The 16,585-nt window shown below is 38.9% G+C and overlaps 1 protein-coding gene across 2 annotated transcripts in view; it reads right to left on the bottom strand.

Annotated features, from left to right (window-relative positions):
• Nucleotides 1-16,311, bottom strand: part of LOC116250127 (protein PHYLLO, chloroplastic) — a 76,706-nt gene extending 60,395 nt beyond the window's left edge. The window contains exons 1-12 of one of the 2 annotated variants that reach the window (XM_031623555.2): nucleotides 15,937-16,311; nucleotides 14,699-14,908; nucleotides 13,230-13,444; nucleotides 11,372-11,480; nucleotides 9,641-9,757; nucleotides 8,771-8,872; nucleotides 8,543-8,602; nucleotides 8,232-8,300; nucleotides 6,044-6,148; nucleotides 5,777-5,971; nucleotides 5,572-5,670; nucleotides 3,570-4,145 (exon numbers count right to left, since the gene is read on the bottom strand). In XM_031623555.2, the coding sequence (XP_031479415.1) occupies nucleotides 3,570-4,145; nucleotides 5,572-5,670; nucleotides 5,777-5,971; nucleotides 6,044-6,148; nucleotides 8,232-8,300; nucleotides 8,543-8,602; nucleotides 8,771-8,872; nucleotides 9,641-9,757; nucleotides 11,372-11,480; nucleotides 13,230-13,444; nucleotides 14,699-14,908; nucleotides 15,937-16,107 (2,028 nt within the window). In that variant the 5' untranslated portion in view covers nucleotides 16,108-16,311. Of the gene's footprint in view, nucleotides 1-3,569; nucleotides 4,146-5,571; nucleotides 5,671-5,776; nucleotides 5,972-6,043; nucleotides 6,149-8,231; nucleotides 8,301-8,542; nucleotides 8,603-8,770; nucleotides 8,873-9,640; nucleotides 9,758-11,371; nucleotides 11,481-13,229; nucleotides 13,445-14,698; nucleotides 14,909-15,936 lie in introns of those variants that run through there. The other variant, XM_031623556.2, reaches the window with a different exon arrangement.
• Nucleotides 16,312-16,585: the final 274 nt, after the last annotated feature.

Here is a 16,585-nt window from a genome sequence, read left to right as displayed (position 1 = left end):
TCTCGACATGCTTTGTTCGATCATGTAACACAGGGTTGTTGGCCAGATTGATTGCGGACTTGTTATCACAATACATCTTCATAGGTCCTTCCGTCTCTATCCCAATATCAATCAGTAATACTTTCAGCCACAGTAATTCTGACACTCCAGTAGCAACAGCCCTATATTCAGCCTCTGCACTTAAGCGGGAACAAACATCTTGTCTCTTGCTCCTCCAAACAACAAGATTTCCCCCCAAGTAGACGCAATACCTTGAAGTAGATCTTCTAGTATCAACACAGTCTGCCCAGTCTGCATCTAAATACCCTTCAATCCCAAGAGAGTCTTGCTTAACATATAGGAAACCCTTGCCAGGATTCCTCTTCAAGTAGCACAAGATCCTGTCGACAACCTTCAATTGTGCATCCGTGGGAGCATGCATGCATTGACTCATCACATTCACAGCAAAGGTAATATCGGGTTTAGTGAGAGTAAGATAAATCAACTTCCCAACTAGACGTTGATATCTTCCCTTGGTCTTTTCACAGAGAGGCTCCCCATCTCAAAGACTCAGCTTGTGCCCAGCATCAAGAGGAGTAGAGACAGGTCTACACCCCAGTTTTCCGGTCTCCTTTAACAAATCTAGAGTGTATTTCCGTTGATTTAGCACAAGACTAGTACCAGACCTAGCAATTTCAATGCCAAGGAAATATTTTAGCTTAGCAAGGTCCTTGAGATCGAACTCGATCGCCAACAGTTTCTTTAACTTAGTGATTTCATCTTCATCATCACCTATGACAATCATATCATCCACATATACCAATAAAAAAGTAACTTTTTGCGCATTCCTCTTCACAAAGAGTGTATGATCTCCATTCCCTTGATGATATTCATATTGTCTCATTACAAGTCTAAGTTGTTCAAACCAGGTTCGATGGGATTGCTTAAGCCCATACAAAGCTTTCCTTAGCTTGCAACATTTTCCAGGTTCCTCATATCTTGGAGGCATACACATATACACCTCCTCTTCAAGGTCTCCATTGAGAAAAGCATTCTTGACATCAAGTTGGTACATCTTCCACTCTTTTATCACCGCTAAGGAGATGATGACTCTGATTGTCTTCATCTTCGCAACCGGAGCAAAGGTCTCCAAGTAGTCAATTTCATATTTCTGACTGAACCCCTTGACAACAAAACGAGTTTTATATCTGTCTACACTCCCATCCGGCTTATATTTAATGGTGTAAACCCACTTTGATCCCACCAGATGAGCCGCTTCAGGAATCTTTACCACCTGCCATGTCATGTTTTTGTTCAAGGCTTCCATTTCTTCTTGCATAGCAAAAATCCACTTGGGATCACTCTGAGCCTCAGCAACAGTCTTGGGAATCATAGCCAAAGCAAGAGATGAAACAAAACAATTGTATTCCTTGCTCAGTCTAGAATATGATATGAAGTTACCAATAGGGTGTTGAGTACATGACCTGACACTTTTTCTGAGAGCAATGCTTCAACTGACATCTCTTGAGCACGACTTGGGTCATCCAAGGAAGGAGTAGCATTAGGATTGGGAATAGGATCTTTGTCATGAGGGCATCACTTCGTCAGCTCCACCAGTGGGTCCTGCCGCAGGCAACCTTCGCCTAGAGTAAACCTGCCCAAACAAATGGTCATGTTCCTCCTCATTCACAGTTGAAGAGTCATCAACCTTATTGTGTTCTAGAGGGTTCGTAATCTGAGTCTCTTCCTTTTTGTAATCCAAAAAATCTGTAAACTGAATCTCTTGATTGGGAGAATCTTCTTCTTTCATTGTAGACCTCTCCCCCTGAACAGAATTCTCACCAAAATAGGAAGCATGTTCCAGGAAGGTGACATCTTTGGTGACATAGGCACGACCAGTGGAAGGATCTCGACACTTGTATCCGTTTTGAGTGAGAGAATAACCTAGAAATATGCCCTTAATCGGCCTTGGATCAAGCTTTTTAATATTAGGACTGTGATTGTGAATAAAACAGACACAACCAAAAACTCTAGGTGGAAGAGAGAAAGGTTCACGACTCCTCAGTAACATAGAATAAGACGTCTGCCCATTCAACACACGACTAGGCATACGGTTGATTAGATATGCACTGGTCAACACAGCATCCCCCCAATACTTTTTTGGAACATGACGTTGAAAAAAAAAGAGCCCGAGTCATATTCAAAAACTGACGATTCTTTCGTTCAGCAACTCCATTTTGAGGAGGGGTATAACTACATGAAGTCTCATGGACAATTCCCTTTTTTCAAAAGAAGCTATCAACAGACTGGCACGTATATTCACGAGCATTGTCAGATCGAAAGATCTTAACAGATGCTCCATATTTAGTTTCCACATAAGCAATGTAAGTCTCTATCACAGTAGGAACTTCACTACGGTCTTTCAGCAAGTAAACCAAAGTGTTACGAGAACAATCATCTATAAAGGTGACAAAATACTGAAAACCATGACAAGAAGGAATTCCCGAAGGCCCCCACACAACAGAGTAAATCTAGGCAAACACCTCATGAGAACGATGGATAGAAACAAGGTATGAAGCCCTAACATATCTAGCCAGCAGACATCACAAGAGGGAACAACGTCGGGCGACAACGGAGCTGGGCACCGGTGGACTCTAGGCGATGAAGGAACAACGTCGGGCGAGCAGATGAGAAGCGACGGAGCTGGCGACAATGGAGCTGGGCACCGGCGGACTCTGGGCGGTGAAGGAACAACATCGGGCGAGCAAGAACAGCGTCGGGTGATGGAGAGTTATGGCCAGAACTTCACGGCAAGCAAAAACCTTTTCCAGAAGCTGGACGGCGGCAGAGAGTTGGGCGGCGGCAACAGAAGAAGCGGCAGCAACTGGCAGCGGACACAGGTGGCGGCAACAAAACAAACCCACGAACAAAGGCCGGGAATAGAACAGTCATGAGCTTGATCAAAAAAAAAAAAAAATCACCAACTCGTTGGCTCTGATACCATATAGAAATGGTAAAACGAGAAGAACAAAGAACAAACACGGATGTAACGTGGAAAACCCCTCAACAAGAGGGAAAAAACCACGGGTGAGGAGGACTGGTGCCCACTAGCAACCAAACACTCTCTCTCATAAACTTTCATTCACACTCCGAAATTAAAGTTTACACAGGTTAAGTAGGGTCATAACAGTAACACATTGGATCGGGTCCAGATCCAGACCCGGATAGGTGACCCAAATACAACATAGTCAACAGAAACTAAGCACGGTATGGTCCACAAGATTCTAACCTTTTGGTTGCGAAAACCATGAATAAAAAGATTTACTCTGGTTGTTTAAGTGCATGAAAGACAAAACTTGTCCTAAGCACTACGATTGCAACTACAGAACAGATCCACACCCCAGCGACCAGGTTGATCAACTTGCAATACTGGTATAGCAGAAACAAGATAATAGCAATACGAAGTCTCACTAGCAAAATATTATGCCCTAAAAACAACTCTAATCAATAGACAAATCCATAAAATTCAATAAAGAAGCCTATTTTCTCAACTCAAGAAAATGTCAACACAAGCAGCTGCGGAAACAAACCTGCACAACAACGTCAGGCTTTATGTATGCCCTTACAGATTCTGATAGTAGAGCATGATCTAAATGGTCAATGAACATAAACTTCTTCTCAGAATCTAGAAGACTTGTCATTACTTTCCGTTGTCTCAAACCTGATAAAATATCAGGCGCTACTGGCCAACGTAAGTGCTGAGCAAGTAGAAGTACTGCCCAGATATCATCTTCAGAATGAATTCCACCAAGCACTAAAAGCCCTTGAGCTGCCCCATTAATTAAGTTCAATACCTCCTTCAATTGCTCTGAAATATCGCCTTCATAACTGAATACTGAAGCATGTGCAATACTAATATACTTGGTGAAAGGTTTAACTTTGGAAGTCCACAAATTTGTTCCTACTAAGCAACTTGCATCCCATCTTTCATAACCATTATGCAATGGTTCTCGAAAGGGACAGTTAATATGTACAGGGCCACAGGGTGAAATTGTTGCATGATGGACCGCAGAATCTATAGTTGTCAATACAATCTTTGCTGGAATATGATCATCCGGAGGAGGAAGACTGAAGAAATATCTCACAAATGAACCAAAATGGTTGACCTGAAACCAGAACAGTGACAAGGATGAGTAACACCCTCATAACCTTCATTCAGGAACAAAAATTCAACAATAGACACACAATTTTATAAAAGAAGCTCTTTTTGGGAGTAGAAAAAAATTAAAATAAAAATTGGGAAGCACAAACTTTGATGAAGATAACATATACAGATACTGCCATGCTGATCTTTCCTAAAAACAAAGGAGAATAAAATGTGCCATCATTCAGTCAAAAGAAAATCCACAAGAGAAACAAAATAAAATTAGGACATAAATTCAGATTGCATAAATGCAGTTAGATAATAGAACCACATCTATGATTCTATACTACCATAAAGAAGACTAGAAAAGGAAGAGAAACATAACATATAGACAAGAATAGAAATGAGAACACTATCACATTATACTTTTTTAACTCTTACGTTTGTTTTAAAATTTTATAGATAAAAATTTACCAATCTCATACCCATGGAAAGATTGTAAAACTAAGGTTTTTTAAGATATGCCTAATAACTTCACTTGTGTATACTTCTAAGTTATCTACTTCCGAATGAAAGTTGTGTTTAGCAAGGTTATAGGAGGAACACAGGAAACTAGGATTTAGTTAAGTAACTAGGAGGAGGTTCGCTACATTTTATATAGCTACTGGAGTAACAGTAATGGTAGCAATAGTTCTACGAAGCAGAAAGAGAAGGACCGTAGCAAATTAAAATTAACTGAAGACATGACTATTTGAGATACTCATTCCTAGGAATGGGTGCTTCTCAATCATAAGAAAAGAAATGGAAGCCACATTGAAAGAAGTTATCAGAAGCTTGCTTAATCTGCTATATATGAAAATGCACAAAGCTAAGCAATCTTGTTCCTGGCCACAAGAAAAACAAAAACAGGAGTTTTCCGTATAATTGTTTGACTTCATTTGGGATCAATCAGACAATATCATGCTCACTTCATGTGATTGCTTCCACTACATAACAAGAAGTAATAATCATCAAGAAATTAGAAATAAAGAAGCACTAAAGAATTTAGTGAGATTAATTAATAGTGAAGACTTTTCTTAAAATAAATTTTCTATTTGCACTTGGGAGACCTCCAAAAGCAAAAATTGTTTCAGAAAATTGAGTTTATTTCAGGACAGACTGGAATACATGAGCAAGCATATTATGCTCTAGTTTTGCAAAGCCTCAGCTCTTAGCCAAGTGCCAAAAGGTGGGTATGGAAACTAGGAGGCCATGATAATGAAGGGTTACTTAGTAACAATAGAAGTTTTCTCTGTAGCCTTTGACAATCAACCAAGAGAAATCTATTCAGGTGAAAATATAAATTCAATATCATTGTTTCGAACCATTCAAATAACCATGTTGGAGGTAGTAAGACATAGCAAAGATGACAGTGAAAACAAAGAAGAGACAGTGCTCATGGCATTAACCTGGTTAATTGCTTGATTTGCTCCCACATCTTGCAGTTCTGGAGGGCGATCAGCTGTAAGTAACAAAAGTGGGACAAAATCCTCACTTGCTTCCACCACCTATAAATGGGGAAGAAATTTGAAAAACAAAAGCACATTAGAACCTTAGATAGTTTCATAGAAAAAGCAGAATACAGTTTGCAAAACGACTAAGAGGTAATCTCACAGCTGGTAATAGATTTGATACTGCAGTGCCTGATGATGTGATCACAACTGCAGGTCCACAAGAACCTCTTGCATATCCAACGGCATGGAATGCAAGTGATCTTTCATCGAAACAAGAAATACATGTGGCATTAGGATGACTTGCAGCAGCAACTGCAAGTGGAGACGATCTTGAACCAGGTGCAATACAAAAGTACTGAAAGGCAAAAAAGGAATTATTGTAGAAGAAATAACAAATTACTCAAGCACTTCTTTAGGCAAGACTTACTGTTAATCCAAGTCGACAGCACTCTTCCACAATAAGGGTCGCCCACAATGAATTAATGTTCAAACAACTCTCCAGAGTGCCAGTGAAGGGAACAGGAGCATTATCCTAAAGAAAAGGAACAAACATTCAAAATACTCTAATATAACAGCATAAGATAGAAAGGTGTACAGTTTTTCTTATACTATTACGTAACACAAACAAAAAGTATTGCTCATAAGCTGCTATGCCCCGAAAAAATCCTCTTCACTCAAGAAAAACATCATATGTAGATGCCACAAAATGCAGGCTATTTTACAAACAGAAAAGTCTTTGTTAAATACCGTCAACATTACATTTTCAACATCAAAGTCTCACACAAAATGCTCCTACGAGTGCCATATTTGGGGACATCAGCCACAATATGAAATAAAAGAAAATATTCAAAGTTTCCAAGAAGGAAAAGTATTCATTATAATCAGGCACATAAGGAAGTGTACACATGGATTTGAGATTCAAAACATAATTATTAGGAGGAATTGAAATCAGGCGGCTACCTGTATGGCTGGATGGTTATTTTTTTTATTTTGTGTTACTAAAGACCGTCGCAAAGGGTGCATTTCCGACAGCCAGTTGCTTGGCCACGGTTTTAGCAATACAATGCATCGTACGAGAATTTTTAGTGACACAAAACAAAAAATAAACATCCGGCCACAGAGATAGCCGGCTGAATTCAATATTCCTAATTGTAGATAATTTCACAAACTATCTTCACAATGCCTACCGCGTTAAAATAAAAAAAGTCACATAAATATTTTATCAGATGAATTAACAACATGGTCACATAAACTAGAAAGACGAAACCACAATACATATTGCTGAAATTGTACTCTGACGTAGTTTGGATTAATATTTTGCTCAGAACCAAAATATCAGTTAGGAGCTTTTATTAGGAAAAGGCAAATTGAGTTCAGCAACATAAATGAGGTAAAGAGGCTATTCAAAGTTTATGCATGCCAATGTGGCATATAATAAAAAGAAAGAGAACTAGATAGCATAGAGAACTAGATAGCATCCTGTTGGTTCTGCATTACTCCACCTGACTCCCACACTAACACAATCCCATCAATCAAAATGAACAACATGGTGAACAAGAAACTACTATTGGACTGAAAAACTATTATGCAACTGTCGAAGGCAGTGTCAGTTCCACAAGAAGATGGAGATCTATAATAGTCCTCAATGGCAAAGCCAAAAAAAACTTTCAAGGGCCCTATTCATGTTCCAAACAGAAAAAGGGAGGGAGCATAGAAAATTTTCCAGAAGTTTTGGAAAAGGAGGGGGGCCACAGAGCATTTTTCAGAGGCTTTATATTTGGATAACTATATTTCCTGCAGATCCATAGTCCTCAATGGCATGGGAAGCTTGTAGCAATGTAGAATTGCACTAGAAATGTCTAGGTAATGTAATTAACCTGTACATTTCTATTTGACCTTGTCCCTTGTCCATGAAGTTACGTATATCAGCCCTTCAGAAGTGTACACGCAACTTCCACAAGGATATTTTGGCCCTGAGGAAGAGTTTGCAAACTGAAGAAAGCCTTTTACGGTCCCAAGAAAGCCTCTGGTTTGAGAAGTTCAGCCTTACAGTGAAAGATCACAAGTTTGAGCAAAGCTATCATGATCCAGCTGTATTTGTGTCTTCAACAAAGCAAAAAAGATGTAATCTTCAAACAAAGCAAAAAAAAGATGTACTATGCACAGATGACATGATTGTCAGTAGTGATGATTAAGAGAAATTTTATGATAATAAGAGAAGGTCAGGTCAGATTTTTTTTAAGATGAATAATCTTGGATTTTTTTAGTCTTGAGGTGGCTTACTCAAAAAGCAGATTGTACTTATCATAAAACAACTATGAAGAAGGATATAAGTAGCCAAGGCCTGGTTGGCTAGTGACAGAAAAAGGTAGAATCTCCATTGGAGTCAAATGTCAAAATGAATAGAAGATGGAGAAGACCAGGAGAATTCTTTATTTAGACTACTTAAGAGAAGCTTGATTTATTTAACTATTACTAAACTGGACATCATATATGCACACCCACTACATGGCATAGGAAAAAATGGGACATCCACACCCACTATATGGCATAGTAAAGTAATTTCATTGCATGTTTCTGGCAAAGGGAATGAAACAAGGGAAGTTATTTCGTACCATGTTTCTAGTGAAAGCAGTCATTGCTGATAAGCGGAAATAGAAGCGATGGCAGCCTTGAGATACATCCTGACATGTAATGGAAACATGATAATGAGTCAAATATTGGTTCTTAAATAAATGACATACAAAGCATTATGACTCCTGCCAATGGAAGATTTCAAGCACAAGATTGCTTTTAAAGGGTTGTCAGCAACATAATATTGCATACAAGCTACAAAACTTTCCTAGCAGAAAATCCCTTCAGTAGCAATTTTTTTCATAAACACAAGATTTTACAGGTCAAAATAATATTCAAGGAAAATATTTACCAGTACAAGGACATCATTACAATCCACTGTTCCAAAGCAAGAATTTGCAGAAAGGATTACCTGCAGATTCTCAAACAGGTGAGCATCACCTGAAGCTAATCAAGTCAAACAAAAACTATTTTGAAAGAAATGGCAATGTATTCTCTCCATGGTGAGTACAACATGGAGAGTCGCCATTGACTTAAATTGCACAATGATCAAGAGCTGGAAGAGAGACTGAACAAATACCAGTTTTGCAGATGATTCATCTTCTACATCCAAGTTATCATGAGACTGATTCCACCATCTGTCATAGCAGGCATCTTTCATCACCATAACATGTAAAACTATCTGCAATTTAAACAAGTATATGTGGAAATGTTCCAATCACATGCAAACCTAGCCAAACATGACCATGGAACACAAACTTAGAAATCATTAGAAAACGGAAGTTTGAAAGCTTCAAATTTTACATCAATATGGCTTTCAAATGCAATTTACTAACAAAAGAATGCTACAGATCAATCATCAGTAAATGCACATGGCAACAAATGAAAACACCTCAACAAGCTGAGGAAATGGAGGAACCCAGAAAGCCAAATAATATAGCTACTTCAATTTTTTATACATTATATGTCATTTATAATAATAAATTGTTTTCTTTTCCATAACAGTTCTAGAAATGCATTATAATTCATATATAGAATATTGTCTTAGACAGGATTTTCTGCCATAAAATGTAAAAACATACTATGTCTCACCCCTGTACCATCCTCATAGTTCTAAGTCCTTTGCCTTAAAAAGACTGAGCAATTTGGAAGAGGCTTTATTTTACCAGACTACAAAGTGTAGCAGATGTTTCACTCTCATACTCATTCAAGCTGTCATGATTAGTGACGGAAAATGATGAACCACATGCCAACTCAAGAATTTCAACAGATAGATAGTGAACACCATGCAAGTGCTAAAATAGAATCCAGTCACCAGTCAGGATCTTCTGTTGTTATGTGAAGATTCATTATGCCATAATGGTGGGCATTATAAGTAAATCAAGAAGAAAATCCTCTTTGGGATTTATGCTCATTATTCATCCTATAATGGGATATGGAATTCCAATACCTGGTTAAGTGACAGCTCAAGAGAAAGAATGGATTTCTCAAAACCATTGGCTGAAAATTCATCCCAAGCCAAAGTAGCTGCAATCAGGGAGCCGTTGTGGAATTCAACAAGTTCAATCTGAAAAGAAGAACTTTTTAAGCTTCTTGAATGAATAAACTGTCAAATATAACAATGGTTGATAAAAAGACAGTTAATGAAAGCAGCATTGCATTTTCAAGAAGAAAGCTGGTGAAAACGCTTCTAACTGAACCTAGGCAAAGAAATCTCTGTATTAAATGCATTTGAGCACATTAGATTCAGATGTTTCTCTTACAACAAGGAATGATTTGATGTCTTTATGAGTGAACTACCAATGAAAACCATGACCATCATGAGAAGACTGATTTCTGGTTTTACCCTGAAAAATTTTACAAAAGAGTGCTAGACTGACATCAAGTTATTTTAATCTGTCATTGAGCAGAACTCATAGGATTTCATGCTTTATTGAAATTGATGTTCATGCTTTTGCTGGTTTATGCATTCTGTTGAAAGATTATTCCATGTGAGGCTTTTTAGAATTTTTTTAGTGTGAGGTTTTTTATTATTTTTTATAGTTTTGATGAACTCATATGTAACTACTTTCGCTGTCCTAATCTTTTCTTCAAAAGGATAGGGTTAATCAAATAAAATTGATTCTTTTTGTTCTCTCAAGCTGCTCCATCATGGTATTAGAGCCTCTCATGACTAGGAGACTGTGATGCCTCTTAAGCTAGCTTCTACGTTCTTTTTCCTTCCCTTCTTCCCCTCTCTCCTCTTCCCTTTCTCCTCTGTCTTCTCTTTCGCTTCCCACTGCCGATTCATGCAAGTTGTGGGTGACTAGAAGTCTGATATTTGTGATCAGACAATGACAGAGCAATCAGATTTTCTGTTTCACCCTTCTCATGGACATTGTGAACAAGGTGCAAGGGATGTGAAGTCCTGCAATGCAGGTATGAGGCTAAAGTTTATGTGAGATGGATCATGTGGACATCTGCTGTTTGAAGACTTGCATACAGGTCAGCTGTTGTTGAGTATGGTCGGCCACAGTTAATTCAAAATATAATTTCTATATGTGATAAGTTGAGCAGTCGTAGATGAGAAAATCTGTTCCCTAATTGTCGTGCAGTTGAACAGTGTTGACTTTCTGCCCTAGTTGTCGTGAAGTGAAATTCTTCTGTCGACTTCCTACCTAATTGTCACGTAGTGGAATTTTTGTGTTCTCTGTTTACATGGATGTTTAAACAAGATTTGTTTATCAGCCTTTGGTGTCATATAGGTGCGCAGTCTTAAATCTCCACCTGTTATCGTAGTGTTGGCACAGATATAACCTCTTTTTTTATTGAATGCCATTTTTTGCCTGAAGGAGATAGAGCCTATTTTGATTCAACCAGTTCTGACACCGGCTCTTAAACGTTTAGCTGTGGTTTGGTATTGAAGATTTTGGCATATCAGCTTGGTGTCTCAGCGACCAGATTCTTTCTTTCACTGCTGTCCTATGTTGATTATAGGTTGGAATTTGTTGTTGTACAGCCATATTTAATCTATTAGTATGGAGGATAATAAGAATGATCAGGGCTCTTGTAAACTTCATCAGATGACTGAATATAAAGCTTTTGCAAACACATTTGTCTATGGTTCTACAGTGAAATTGGGTGATACAAATTATGAAAGATGAGCAAGGACTTTTATAAGAGAGAGAGAGCTCTTGTTCACCTGAGGAATAAAAAAATAATATTTCACATCACACCTGGATGAATCCTCATGTGACTTTTGAAATCTGCATCCATATGCCCTTATAGAGGGTGAATCTGCTGCCAAAAACCTGGTTGTCATAAATAATAGTTGGCAATAAATTCCTTGGGGCTTTATAATTATGAAGAATATTCCAGACAAATTTCTTGAACTGCAGAAGATCATGTGGACACAGATTTACGTGTGTGTGTGTGTGTGTGTGTGTGTGTGTGTGTGTGGGTGGGTGTGGGTGCGGGTGTGTGTGTTAGGTATGCATTTTTTTTTTCTCATTTTTGAACTTTAAATTTTTTATTTCTTTTTGTGGCTAAGCTAGCCATTGACTAATCTCCAAGGACCCGTCTCTAGCTGTTAGAGCTTGTGAATGGCCAGCTTCTAAGCATTCCAGCTAGTTCCATTCTCTATGGTGTACATAGAGGAAGCTTTACCCCATTCCTTTGTATGCTTCTTTGAAGCTTAAACCCTTATCGTACATATTTTTGGGCTCCCTCTCACTTTTTGGGAATGGCCTTGTGTGTGTAACAACTTGTAAGGCTCTTAGTATGGCTGTTGTATGGCCATTTGTGCCAATTTGGCATGAGAAGCCAAGGCTTCCCTCCTTCCCTTGCCTTTCGGGTCCAAAGTTGCTTTGGGGCCTTGGTGGGAGACAGTACGCACATCAATTAGAGTGTCATGGCCCAAAGGAATAGCACCCACGGGAATCGAACTGACAATGTGGAGTTTCAAGGGCACCAGCCTAACGGCCCTAACCAGCTACGTACGCCCCTTGAGGTTTGTAGGGGCATTTGTGAAAGACCTCTTGATATGTGAGGATTGTTCATGTCTGTTCCTTTGTCAGACAAGGCATGTTCATACATGGTAAAGTCATGTAGAAGAAATGACTTTTATATCCTGCCTTGGGAACTATGCTGTTGGAGTCTGGAGACCTGTGACCCATTTGGTGATATCTAAAGTATTGATCTCTTGAGCTTGTGGTGTGATTCATTTTCAACGATGAGTATGTGGTATCAAATGGAGAATTCTCCTTCTCAAAGCTCACTACTGCTAATTATGTAACATGGGCTACCACTAACATCATACCTTGGTACCACGGTTAGAACTACCTATACTTATGCACATCAAACATATAGTATGATAAACAAGGGCGCAAACAGGAGGCCCAGCTCCCCTTGAAATTCAGAAATTTTCATAAGTATGTATGTAAAAAAAATACATATAAGTTATTTAACCCTCTTACTTTTATAAACCAGTAATGGACCCTCTTAAATTTCTTATAAAACATATAAAGTATAAACCCACCTCCCCCACACCCCACCCCGGCCCCGCCCAGCTCCGCAAGACAAATTTTGCTGATCCACCCTTAAAATATATACACATATAGATAGCCTTCATCAAATATCTTCAGATGATGTCATACAAACTTGAGCTCTATTTAATGCATAACCATTGAATAATAATTTACATCTCAATATCAATTTCTTCTTTTTTCCATTTGGTTCTTCTTTTTCTTTTGGATATGGAAGCTGGGGTTCGTTAGATGATACTAGATTATAGCACAGGGATACCCCACGCATTGAGCAACTGAACTTCTTGAACCTGAATTGAACAAACCCTCATTGGCACTTATAGAGTTATATGTCACTTATATGTCATTGTTTACATACCTAGCATTGGCCTTTTTCCACTGAATCAGTTTCAACAAATATGATTCAGAATAGGGAAATTAATTTCTGTTGTCGCAAAATTAATGCTTTCAGTAGCAAATCAGAGTCAAGGGTTCAAGGTATAAAGAAAATTCATGTGTTGAAGTAGAGAAGAATACCTTTTCATTTTCATAAATTCATTAGGAAACTCAGACCCTTCAAAATAAACTGCACACCCGATTCCAGAGAGTGCCATTACTCCGAGCAATGCATTTGATTCGTGCATGAAGTCATCTCTTGGCTTTTGAGAAAAATAAATTTGTGGGAGCATTTGATGTGACTGTAGTTGGCATATAATCCAGTCTAGAGCCTTTATGCTTGGAGGCACAGCAATCTGCAGCCAAGCACATTAATAACACAAGCCCTCGACATAACTTGTAATGTCAACTGAAAGAAGAATGAATGAACTAAATGAAGGATGGATGCATATTTTCCTAGATAATTGAGGATACTAATGTAACTAGAAGTTCCAGAATGCCCAGTGAGAGTTTTAGAATAAGCATTGCATGTACAAAATGGCCAGTATAGACTACAAAGTACAGAAACCAGATCTCTGCAGTTCCAAATAATCGAAACAGGATATCCACTATAAAAGACACTAAAAACTTTAAACGTAATGCATATTTCCAGAAGATAACCACTACACACATAGCCACAAGTTAAAAAGAAAATTACATCATGAAAATCTATGGAAAAGGTATCAGCTATCAGGTGACAGGTCAAATGATAAGTAGCAGCACAGTTGGACTATAGCATACCCAGTTTATCCCTAAAATTTCATATGCCAGAAATTTTATGGTAAACATTTGTAACAGGAATCTCCATAGAAGCCATCTGTTTGCAGTCAATAATCATATGACCAGAGAAGACAAGATCTTGTTCATTAAGAGTTGCTAGTAATCAACTACCAGATAGAGGAACTGAACCAACTTGTTATTGCTTAATATGTGTTTTCTATGGGTCCATCTTTTAGTGGAGACACAAGCATGAAAATGGTTGTCTTTCATGCAGTATGCTCCAAAAGTAGACTCGAAGCACACAAGATGGGTGCTACAACCCCACCACCATTAAAAGAATGATGACAAAGTTATTAAAAAGAAAATCTCACTACAGATAATTCTCATAATCATTTTTCCTCAGTTTCCCAAATAAACAGATGAAATTCCTAATGAATTAACATGATTAGCCTTTCTCCTTCTCCAACATACAAGAGTTATAAGTTATAGCATGGTAGTTTGATAAAATTTTAAATTTGTAGTCACAGGCTACAGGATGCATGAATGTTATGTGTGTGTACATGTATTTATTCATGTGGTCTGTGTGTGGAAAATATAAAAGTGCAATTTATAAAATGGTTGTTACTAAAAAAAAAAAAAAAACAAAAAAACAAAACAAAAAAACAAAACAAAAAAAAAAAACAAAGAGGAAAGTGAGAGGTGATCCCGGAAATAAGACTTGTATCATACTGTTCAGCTGGCATTCAACATTGAGCTAAAAGAGAGTGAATACAAAGATAGGAACGCTAAACTTAGTGCAATTGCGAAATCAAATAAAAATGATATTATAAATGAAAAAGAAGGAAGATCACCTGGTATCTCAGGACGCCACTTTTCAGACAAGGAGGGTCCAATTTCAGATTTGTAATGGCTTCACGAAGAGCCATTACACCATCCCGTAGTGTAAGGGCAGGGGGCAGGGTACGGGTTTCACAAATTTCAACTGGAAAATCAGAACACTCCATCCTCGATAGAGTGTCCACTACAGCATCTGTTCCTCTTGAAATGCTTGCTTTCACTACCTGCACAAAACAATTTTCCTCATTAAGCTGGAAAATCCAATTAATTATTTTTTATTAGAATAAGCAAATCTAGAGCAGATCACCTATACTGTACCCAATGCCAAAGTGAGCTCTATACCTATGACCAGTAATGAGAAAGATAAAGGTAATAAAACTAAATGATGATGGGCAACATCTGTTAACCATAAGGCTTGAGTTTGCAGATGGAATCCCCCAAGAAGGCTTGGAATGGTAGTTCTCACTCCTTGGAAGTTGTAGAACAAATGGCATACTAGACTCGGCGTTTTGGTATTGTCTCTTGGCCAACGAAATTTGAGATTTTTCACTTATATAAGTGTTTTTTTTTCGATGCTGTGATGTTGGGATCAGTTACTGATCCAAGTTGTTACAAATCCATATCTTTGGGAAACCAGTTGTAATGTGTTCCTATCCGCTCACAGGTTTATCCGACCAATTGCAGCAAACGTGGTTCTCCATATTGTGATGAGTGTCGCCAACAAAACCAGAGAATGAATTTTCCGTCGTACTACAGAACAGCGATCACTAGTGACTCCATCTACATGCAGAAGTTGCAGACTGCGATTCGAACCGACGACAGGTTTCTGGAGTTAGCTCACTCTTCCAGGATCGCGACACTTTGTCCAGACCATTGTAGCTTATCTGTCGCAGGGCCTAGAATTGCACATGCAGCCAAAGTTCCCCTCCTACATCTCTTGGAGGACAAAACTACAAGGTAATTTAGCTGAATCCTTGCTGAAAAAGGGTTTCTAAGAATTGGTTTACATATGATGGGTCTCAAACTAATAGCACACCTATCCAGGTTTTTGTGGTGATCTGAGATAGCGTAATGACCCTATTCTCACCCGTTATGATACAATAGGAAGACATTTCAGCTTCAATATCCGTAAGGAACGTAAAATTCACATGGCTTCAATGATAATTGACCTACGCAACGATCACATGCAGTAATTCACTTTCAGTAACTAAAGGGAGCACCACATAATAAGTATTCGAAGAGCTTTGCACACCTTCAAACCAGGCAGAAAACTGAAGCGCGAGAGCTCGAGGGATGCCAATTTACGCGGCGAACGCGTCGGGAAATAGGACAGCGGTGATTTGCGCCGGGCGAGCGGCGTCACACCGTGAAAAAGGTCGAGACGGCCGGTAACCGTTTTCCTTTCCGGCAAAGTCGCCCTCATTTTCCAGTTCAATCGATTCCTTATAGCAGCGAACGCAAACGAACACACACACTCTCTCTCTCTCTCTCTATGGCAGGTGACGGCTTGTCATCCTTTCAATGCGTTCTGATTTATCGGCAACCTCCTTCTGGCGGAGAGTCCAACAGGCAGGGCCCGGGAACGAGAGGATAGAGCGACGGTGGAGGATGGAGGGAGTTTTGATATCATTAATGCCGCCAATATCGTACCGCCCGGTTAGGCTCGGCTTTCTTCCGATTCACATCCCCGTAAAGGCTACGTGTCAGACAAGGGATCAGTAAGTAGGTTCTGCGACAGTTATCACCTTCAACTGGTGATAGCGCATCGCAGCCGTTGGCTGCTACATCCCGCGGCATCCGGTTGCAGGCAGCGATAGCTTATTTAAAGACGAAAGTCGGATTTCTCTGTCAGAGGAAGAATGTCTTCACCTATCAAACGCTACTTGAGAGTACTCGGCCAC

The sequence above is a fragment of the Nymphaea colorata genome, chromosome 3 (genome assembly GCF_008831285.2).
Source record: "Nymphaea colorata isolate Beijing-Zhang1983 chromosome 3, ASM883128v2, whole genome shotgun sequence".
In the NCBI taxonomy this organism is placed as follows: domain Eukaryota; kingdom Viridiplantae; phylum Streptophyta; class Magnoliopsida; order Nymphaeales; family Nymphaeaceae; genus Nymphaea; species Nymphaea colorata.
This window is presented reverse-complemented; position numbering and strand designations above follow the sequence as displayed.